The sequence below is a fragment of the Ursus maritimus genome, assembly GCF_017311325.1.
Source record: "Ursus maritimus isolate PB19 chromosome X unlocalized genomic scaffold, ASM1731132v1 scaffold_X1, whole genome shotgun sequence".
Lineage (NCBI taxonomy): Eukaryota > Metazoa > Chordata > Mammalia > Carnivora > Ursidae > Ursus > Ursus maritimus.
In genome coordinates this window covers 7,856,335-7,866,329 of record NW_024423319.1, presented here as the reverse complement: position 1 = coordinate 7,866,329, position 9,995 = coordinate 7,856,335, and the positions used below count along the sequence as shown (strand labels likewise).

The 9,995-nt window shown below is 45.4% G+C and overlaps 1 protein-coding gene across 2 annotated transcripts in view; it reads right to left on the bottom strand.

Moving 5' to 3' along the window:
- Positions 1–7,790, bottom strand: part of HPRT1 (hypoxanthine phosphoribosyltransferase 1) — a 41,180-nt gene extending 33,390 nt beyond the window's left edge. The window contains exon 1 of one of the 2 annotated variants that reach the window (XM_040627500.1): positions 7,595–7,790. In XM_040627500.1, coding sequence (XP_040483434.1) covers positions 7,595–7,621 — 27 coding nt within the window. In that variant the 5' untranslated portion in view covers positions 7,622–7,790. The remainder of the gene's footprint in view (positions 1–7,594) is intronic. The other variant, XM_040627502.1, reaches the window with a different exon arrangement.
- Positions 7,791–9,995: the final 2,205 nt, after the last annotated feature.

The following is a 9,995-nucleotide window of genomic DNA, read 5'->3' as shown; positions in this document are numbered from 1 at the left end:
ATACTGGAATTAAAATTTAAAAAGTTTAAATAACATTTTTAAAAAGGGTTGATTTGTTCTTTCAAGCATAAAAAAACAGGTTAATGTAACTCTTCCCAAAAGGCAAAAAGAAAAATTCTTAAAACTTGCATTGCTTGAAGGTGTCTCAATTAATAGGGGACATTTGTGATCAATTAAGATCAAGATATCCACTGATCTATTTGACATAATTGGTAATGGGAGATCTTATCTAAGGGATGTGATCATAATTTGGGGCCTAATACTTTTTTTTTGGTTGTCAAATGAACCTTTATTGAAATTTTCCTTTGTAGTTCTTTTTTTTATTATTAACATATAATGTATTCTTTGTTTCAGGGGTACAGGTCTGTGAGTCATCAGTCTTACACAATGCACAGCAGTCACAACACATACCCTCCCCAATGTCCATCACCCAGCCACCCCATTCCCCACCCCCCTCCCCTCCAGCAACCCTCGGTTTGCTTCCTGAGATTAAGAGTCTCCTACGGTTTGGGGCACCTGGGTGGCGCAGTCGTTAAGCGTCTGCCTTTGGCTCAGGGCGTGATCCCGGCGTTCTGGGATCGAGCCCCATGTCAGGCTCCTCCACTGAGAGCCTGCTTCTTCCTCTCCCACTCGCCCTGCTTGTGTTCCCTCCCTCCCTGGCTGTCTCTCTGTCAAATAAATAAATAAAATCTTAAAAAAAAAAAGAGTCTCTTATGGTTTGTCTCCCTCTCTGGTTTCATCTTGTTTCATTTTTTCCTCTCTTCCTCTATGATCCTCTGCCTTGTTTCTCAAATTCCACATATCAGCGAGATCATATGATAGCTGTTTTTCTCACTGACTTATTTCACTTAGCATAATACCCTCCAGTCCCATCCACGTTGATGCAGAATTCAAGATTTCATTTTTGATGGCTGCGTAATATTCCACTGTGTGTATATATGTGTGTGTGTGTACCACATCTTCTTTATCCATTCATCTGTTGATGGACATCTGGGCTCTTTCCATAGTTTGGCTATTGCGGACATTGCTGCTATGAACACTGGGGTGCAGGTGCCCCTTCGGATCACTACATTTGTATCTTTGGGGTAAATATCCAGTAGTGCAATTGCTGGGTAGTAGGGTAGCTCTATTTTCAACTTTGTGAGGAACCTCCATACTGTTTTCCAGAGTGGCTGCACCAGCTTGCACTCCCACCAACAGTGTAGGAGGGATCCCCTTTCATGTTCATCCTTTTCCAGCTGCTGATGCATGTACCGTTTGCTGTCCATCATGACCCCCTGGAGCCATACTACAAGCCCCTGGACCAACCCCTGGATAGAGTCCAACTGCCATACAGCCCACTGCCCCGTTTCAGCAGGAAGCAGCCAGAGCAGTCATCGTGCCATTCCCTAACGGCGGTTAGCATTACTAATCCAGGGGGAGTAATGAGTAAGGGGCAGGTGTGGGGGGCTAGGCAGGGAGAGATAGATGGCGGGCTAAGTGATCAGGCTCACAGACATCCCAAAAATGTGGAGGTGTGGGAAAACCAGAGATAAGGGGACAAATCTGACTACCCTGCCCTAGGCCTGCGGGGTGGGTCGTGTGAGGCGGGTGTCTTTATGATAATCACCTGTGACCCACAAAGACCAACCAGCCCCTAAAAAGGAAGTAAGCCACAGAAGGTGTTAGCAAAAGAGATGTTAAAAGGATTTAAGTTCCCCGGTTAGCTTTCTATAAAAGACCAACCCTAAAGGCGCTTGTAGGCAACCCTCTCGGGACCCCTCTCCTGAGAGTTTTTTCTGTATCTTCACTTAACTTCAATCGCTTTACACACACACACACACACACACACACACACACACACACCTTGCACTGCGAGGTACTTTAGGCATGAATTCACAAGTTTGTTATAATTCACTATAAATAAATGGGGTATATTCATGGGGGTCATAATTAAAGAAATAGATGACTGGCCACAGGCAGTCTGTTGTCAGAACTGGGCAATGGATATATGAGGGTTTGTTATGCTATTATGTCTACTTACAGATATTTCAAATATACAGTTAAATACAGAGCAATTTATTTAAATGATGACAAGGCACCAACATCACTTTTCCCAATTTTACATTTAATGAAAAGTCCAAGTCTTTTAAATCCCATGTATAATGACCAAATATTAGAATACTAATTTTCAAATGGTGATGACCTTATCCAGAACCTGTATTCTTGTTACTAATACTCAAATACTTAGTGAGAGCCTACTGTGTTGTACGTACCAGAGGATTAGATAAAGCTGACACAGCTACCCCCGAAGAGCTTACAGTATTAGAAGACATGACATGTACACGAATAACCGTAAGACGGTGGTAAGGTTCTATGAAAAAGAAACAGGTGAAGTACTGTGGGAGTTTAGAAGAGCACTCAAATTCTCAGAAGCCTCGCCTGCACCTGGATCACTGGTAAGAAATAAGATACAACTCAATGACCAGGAACTCGGTTTTAATCAACCCAACACCAAAGCTGCCCATTAAACAGGTCCAATAACCTCAATCTCCACAAGACAGAAATATACCTGGTGGCCTTTCACCTTATTAGCCCTTAGGTACCCCATCTGACACTGGTTAATATCTGCTATTACCCTCATCTGATACGGATTACTTTACAATCCAGTGGCTGCTTTGATAGGAAGGGATCGCAGTATATTAAATTACATAAAAATGCATTTAACATCCACATTGATTAAGGCACCGTGCAATCAATTTTGTAGGGTGATAGAAAGATGGTTTTAAATTTAGGGCCCTCAAAGAGCTGATCATCTAGTGGAAAAGACATACATACATGCACGCGCGTACACACACACACACACACACACACACACACTCTACAGCACAATAGAGCTTGTCATTTGTACCTGAATCGAATTTGACAAGCCCGCAAACCTGTGGTTATCAAAAGCAGTTACATACGCACTACAGGCAAACCCAGAAGCCAGCACCAATGACTCCCCCTAAAGCAGTATGGAGCTTAGTCATTATACTCTGTTGCCAATTGAGTCAAGTCCACTGGCACATGTCCGGTACTGAATTAGCACAGCCTCTACATCAACTAGGCAACAGCCGATTACGAATGTGTAACATTTCTGTAGGAATGTAAACCACGTCTGTTTTATTATTGTTGGTGACGTGGTGTTGCATGTCTAAGCACCCAGTTATCACCGACACCTTCTGAAACAACTGTATTCGTCTGCTGAAGCTGCCACACCGGAACACCACTGCCTGGGGGCCTTCAACAGCAGTAATTTATTTCTTACAGTTCTGGAGGCTGGGAGGCTGGGAAGTCCAAGATCAAGATGCCGGCAAAGCAGGTTTCATTCTGCAGCCTCTCCTCTTGGCTTGTAGGCAGCTGCTTTCGCCTAGCTACGTGCACAGTGGAGGGTGGGGAGGGTGCTCTTTGGTGTCTTTTCTTAAAAGACCAGGGACCCAACCTCATGACCTCATCTACTCCTAATTACCTCCCAAACGGCCCATCACCAAATACCACACACTGGCAGTTAGGGTTTCAACATATGAATTTGGGCAGGAGTGGCTATTATTCAGTCCATAACAAGAAGCTGACATAAAATGGCTAAGGAAGATCACAAAGATGGTTCTAGATGGCTCTGGGGAGAGCCCAACCCAAAAATATTTGGGGAGCGCTTTGGAGGGGCAAGTCGTGGTAACGAGTGCTGGTATATGTGCCGCCAGAAGTGAGCGCAGGAAGCGGTAAACAGATGAAAATGGTTTGTCTCCGGATCCACCGTTCCCACTACGGCCATTACTGGCTGAACTGGAAATCAAAGAACAGGTCACTCACAGCTCTGAGTCACTTACCATGTACTCAGACAGTTCAGAAATCTGACTGCATCTCCTCAGCTTTAGAACACAGCTCTCAAATTCTAGCCTATCTGTAATATACTTGTTAATGGTAAACTCTACACGGGTACTTTCAATACTATGTAAGGTTACTGGAAAATGTAACATTAGCATCTACCATTTGTCTAGAATCATAGTCAATACTTTTGCTATCACAGATTACCAAAACAACTTTACTTCCCAGTAAAACTGGCATCACAAATTCTTAATAATTATGTGTGTCTCATCTGTGATAATGATTTTTACAGGGAAATTTTTGTGGCTTACACATAAAATTTCTAATTACAAAAATGTGTTATCTAAAATTACAGCAGGCAAGGAAATTAACTCAACCTAAGGTAACACTAGCAACATCAATTCATCATCTGTGACTATGACTGCTTAAGTCTCTTTGTGGTCAAAATACAGCAATGTTCAGGGGTCCAGACAAGACCAAATGGAAGTGAGTCTTAAAATGAGCTTAAAATGTGAATTAGAAGATGCACAATAATAGATAAAATACATTTTATTTTATTCCTAGCAATCAACAACAATTCCAAGCTTCTAAAATGGGCAGAAATTGCTAGGTAGCACATTAAAAAACTTGAAAAAAATATTAAAATTCTTAAAAAACACCAAAGCAGAGACTGTGCCACCCCCTTGGGATAATTTGTGATAACCCAGGGTATCACAAAACTAAAATTATGAGTCATTGATGCACATAATTCTTAATGTGAAAATAATTTAAGCTAGCAGTAAGTATGTTCATCTTCCAATTTTATATAGTCTTACAGATAAATTACATATATAAATTGCTTGCCCTCCCTTCTGGGGTTAAAGAATTAAAAGGTTTATAAGAATGTTAAGGATTATAAGAATTAAAATCAGGATTCTTTTTTTAAGATTTTTAAATTTATTTTAGGGGAGGGAAGAAGAGGAGAGAGAATCAATTCCCAGACTCCCCCACTGAGTGGGGAGCCCGATGCCGGGCTTGATCCCAGGACCCTGAGATCATGACCTGAGCAGAAATCAAGAGTTGGACGCTCAACTGACTTAGCCACCCAGGCACCCCTAAAATCAGCTTTCTTGACTATTCAACCCAGGGGTAAATTAGTAGCTACTCCCAGGTAAGTTGGCCCAAAACTACTACATGTGCAAGTACATGAATTTACCCTACACTATGATCTTTCATTAGTGTGCAGTGTGCACAAATATATACACCTATCAATTATCAGAAGCACACTGTTAGAGAGAGTAGGTCCATAGCAATTTAAAGTGTGTATGAATTCTTATCAGTAGCAAATTATTCTAAATGTTAGTAATTTGGTGGCACAGTAACAATGGAATCTCACTATTGATATTAACAAAGGTGGTTGACACTCTCACAGCATGTGAATCTTACTGAATCCACACAGGATAAAACTACATAAAGAGGGGCGCCTGGGTGGCTCGGTCGTTAAGCGTCTGCCTTCGGCTCAGGGCGTGATCCCAGTGTTCTGGGATCGAGCCCCACGTCAGGCTCCTCCGCTGGGAGCCTGCTTCTTCCTCTCCCACTCGCCCTGCTTGTGTTCCCTCTCTCGCTGGCTGTCTCTCTGTCAAATAAATAAAATCTTAAAAAAAAAAAAAACTACAGAAAGAAAGAAGGCTACACGAGTGCATCTTTAGCCTCTCCTCACATGACAAGACCCAGTTACTACCTCATGAACTACAAGAAAACTAAAGGAAAACTCCAAAACCCCTCTTCTTTGCTGATCTGGTTGGTCCTTTTGTCCTTTTCTTAGAAAAGAAATCAGCACATCGTAAGCACTACGTGAGTGTTTGTTATTACTAACATGCAGACAATTTCTGGGAAGGAAATAAAAAAAGGAACAGGAATTTGCAAACATTGCAAACACAATGAAGATCTTAATGTTCAAACAAAACTAACAGCCAGTTCTAGCAATAATAATTCACTGCATGCTGGGGCGGGGCATCATACCCCAAAGCTGAAAGTCTCTAACTTCCTCAGCAACTGAATAAAAACAACAGCCCCCACCATTTTTTGAGTACCTACTATTAGTGTGCCGCTTTAAGAGCGGGCTCTGGAGAGAGACCTAGGTTTGAGTTTGAGTTCCTCTTAGTAACTGTGTCATATGGGTATGGTGAGAGGTAACCTCTCAGAGGCTTCAAAGATTCCTCCTCTGTAAAATGGTAATAATCATGCTAATTGACCTCGGGGTACTCGGATGGAGTCCCACATCAGGCTCCGTGCTCAGCAGGAGTCTGCTTGAGGATTCTCTTTCTCTCTCTCTCTTTCAAATAAATAAATCTTTTAAAAAATAATCATGCTATTGTTACAGGGTTGTTTTGAGGACTAAATAGGACTATATAGGTAAACACAATGATAGCTATTACTATTCCCAGTCAAGGACCACAGAAAGGTTGTTCAGTCAGTTAGACTGTGGACAGTCTTACAATCTTTTCAATAGCACCTCAAGAATACATTAAGGACACTTAAGCCCAGAAAGGTGAAGTAAGTTACCCAAGGCCACACAGCTGGTAAACATCCCAACCAAGCAGGATTCCAGGCCAGACTCCATTAAGAACATTGGTCTTTACCTTAAGCCATAGTGCCTCACATCAACAGAATCCTTCCTTTTTTAGGGCTCAAGTGGCTAATTATTAATTAATTCAACAAACCATTACTGATAATTCCTTCCATGCCAGGCACTGTCTTATGTGCTGGGGTTAGGGTGGTGATGCCTCACCTTATAAAGTTTATCGTTTAGTGGGAGAGACAATCAACAGGTAATCGGTAACTGTGAAAATACGATGACGACGACGACGATGATGCAGCAGACTAAGGCATGTAACTGTTTGGGAGGGGCGTTGGCCATTTTAGCAAGCGTGATCCGAAAGGTGGGAGGGGAATGCAGCTTAGCTTGTTCGAGAAACAAAAAGCACCAATGAGGTTGGAGACAGGATACGGGAGGCTGATGATGGTATGAATGTCCTTGAAGGTAAGGACCAGATTCGCATTTTTTTTGTCCCTGCAGGATCAAAGAGCATAGGATCCAGGTGGAAGCATATCTGAATTCGAGGCCTGGCTACCTCTGGGCCGTGGGAAAATTACCTAATATCGTCTCACTATTTTCCTCGTGTGTAAAATTGCAGGCATGGTTACCGCTACCAAGGCTGCAGTGAGGAGTCCATCAGGCAATGCGCATTCGCACAGTCATTATGGTATTTGCGGAACTAGGTACAAATGCCAGTCCCCGCGTGCCCTCCCATGTGGTCGTTCCCGTGCCTGGGCCCTCCACACCGGAACCCTGACGACCCGGGCAGCATACCCCCAGTTTAGAGAAGGGCCTCTCCGGAGAAAGCCCTCCAGCCCCCCCGCCACCGACCCGCGGCGCGCCAGATCATTCCCGAACTGGCCCGCGCGGCCCATTCCCCGCAGCACGCTCCCCAGCGGCACAAGTCAACCAAAACGCCATTTCCACCCTCTCCTCCCTCACGCGGCCCTCCTTGCCAGGGCCGTCCAGGGGCACCCAGCCCGCACCTCGCCAGCCGTCCCCCACGCCGCCCCGCCTGACGTACAGCCCGAGCCGGGACGCGGCGGCCGCCCCCCGCCCCTCCGGGCTTCCCCGAGCCACCCCGGCCGGCGGCCGCACTGCGGGTCGCGCGCTTCGCGGGCCGCCCGCCGCCGCCACCACGGCCACGGCCCGGCGGGCCAAGCTGCTCACCACCACGCTGGAGCTGCGGGTCGCCATGACGGAGCCGGCGGGCGCGCGGGCTGACGGCAGCCTGGAGAGGAGGAAGCCGGCGGCGCAGCTCGGGAGGCGGAGGTTCCGCAGGAGGTGGCCACACGCGGGAAAGCCGAGCGATGTGCTCGCTGTAGCGCTCTAGGCCGCCGCGGGAGCAGAGGCAGAACAGGCCCCGCCCCGGCCCCGCCCCGGTCCCGCCCGGCTCCGCCCGGACGCCTGGGCCGGCGCCTGCGGGTTGCCACCTCCAGAGGTGGGAATTTTCCTCCGGAAGAAGCGTGACTTCTCCGGCGCAGCCTGTGTCCCGCTTTCCCTGCGTCTCCCGGCCGGAGGGCCCCCGATTTCCCAAACCTGCCGCCGCCTCGCTTCTTCCTGGTGGCCCTAAACTGGGCGCCGGCTCTTCCCTTTGCAGTCACCGCGCGCTTATCTCGCCCGGCCTCCCCTTCCTGAGACCTTGGACCGCATTGCGGATTCCGTTTTCCCGACTGGTGGCCCAGTTCTACCAAAACACTTTAACTGGGTGTGCGAGTTGAGACCTAGAGCCCTAGAGTCAGCAGGTCAGGGTACAAATCCGGCGGCGGACACCTAACTGCTGTGTGACCTTGTGCGAATCAGACTCACTGTGCCTCTCTTTTCGTCTCAGTAAAGGGAGGATATTAACAGGATCGTTGGGAGGATTAGACGTGGCGTCTGTGTGTGCATACGTATAGAGGTGGCACAGTATCTAATCAGTAAATGGGAACTTGCTATTACCGATCTTTATTTTTGCCTCCACCACTCCCTGCATGGAACTGGGCGGGGGATCTTCCCCTAGTCTCACATAAGGTCAGGTAAGCCAATAAACGGTTGTGCCATTCTTGACGTTCCTACAGCTCCCGCCCCCACCACAGTGCCCCCACATTGTAGGTGTTCTCTATTAGGGCCACTGAGGGATATGCGATGGTAAGAGATTATGAAACTGGGCAAGTTATTGACCTCCTCTGAGCCTTCATCAAAAAAATGAGAATAATTCTTGCCGTGAAGGGTTATTACGAGAATTGTAAAAATCATTTATGTAAAGCACCTAGCATACTACTTGCCTTGTGGTAGGTGCTCAAGAAATAGTAGCAGTTACAATTTTAGCGTGTATGAGTGTGTGAACGCCATAGTGTCCGAGTTTCTCTGCCCCTATCTATCGTGGAGCGATAAGACTATAATGGAAAAGGTACATGCGGGCTTTGGATTGACAAAGATCTAAGTTTAAATCCCGAGTTCACCACTAACCAGGGTTATACCTTGAGCAGGATTCTTGACCTCCGTGTGCCTCAGTTTCCTTATATGTCAAATGAAGATAATATCTCCATCATAGGGCATGGCGAGGATTAAAACAATGCAAGAGTGCCTAGTATAGTCCTTGCTTCAAAAAATGTTAATATCAATGCAGTGTGTTCCATATTTTTGTCTTAAACAATTCTTCACTCTATTTATCCTTCTAGCATCTAAGACCTCTTACCCAATCTCCTGTTGATGGACATTTGGGCAGTTTCTAGGTTTGGTTTATTGCAAATAGTGCTGCTATGAACATTTTATACATATTTTGTCCATAAACACATGAATGTATTTCTCTTGGATATAGACGTTGAGGTTCATTATCAGCACGTTTTTATTACTTCTCCTTTTAGCAAACATTGTGTTCCACCAGGAGTTAATTCAGAGCACTTCCAGTGTATACATTGGGCCCCCAGCACATGTGGACTCAGCTACATTTGTTTCTTTGTTTTTTTATCGTTAAGTAAGCTCCATGCCCAGCCCGGCCGGAGCCCAATGTGTGGCTTGAACTCAAGACACTGAGATCAAGACCTGAGCCAAGATCAAGAGCCGGGCCAGCTGAGCCACCAGGCGCCCCCCACCCTCCGTGTTTGTTTCTAAATTAGGTATCCAATACTTCCAGAGCCCTTCCGGGCTTGTCTGTGACTTGCGGTATCTTTCTCCCACCCCTGTGGTAGCACATACTCTTGTATTCTCACAGAGGTTTGAAATAAACAGTGATAGCCTGGTGATTGTAAGACAAACAGTACTATTATTTTAATCCTGTCATTCTATGACAACTTGGACCTTTTGTTTGTGTTTATAATTTAAAACAGCAACTTGCAAGATGTAATACTTGTATTTGGCAAGTGGAAATCTGGTTCACATATGCAATACTTTCCTGAATTTGGACAATATATTTAAAATTGAAATGTGTTATTTTAAAATTATAACAGTTGGGCATCTGGCTGGCTCAATCAGTAAAGCCTGTGACTCTTGATCTCAGGGTCGCAAGTTCAAGCCTCACACTGGGTGTGTAGCCTACTTTAAAAAAATTGGAAAATTAAAGCTATAATCATCTTAAATCCAAAAAAGA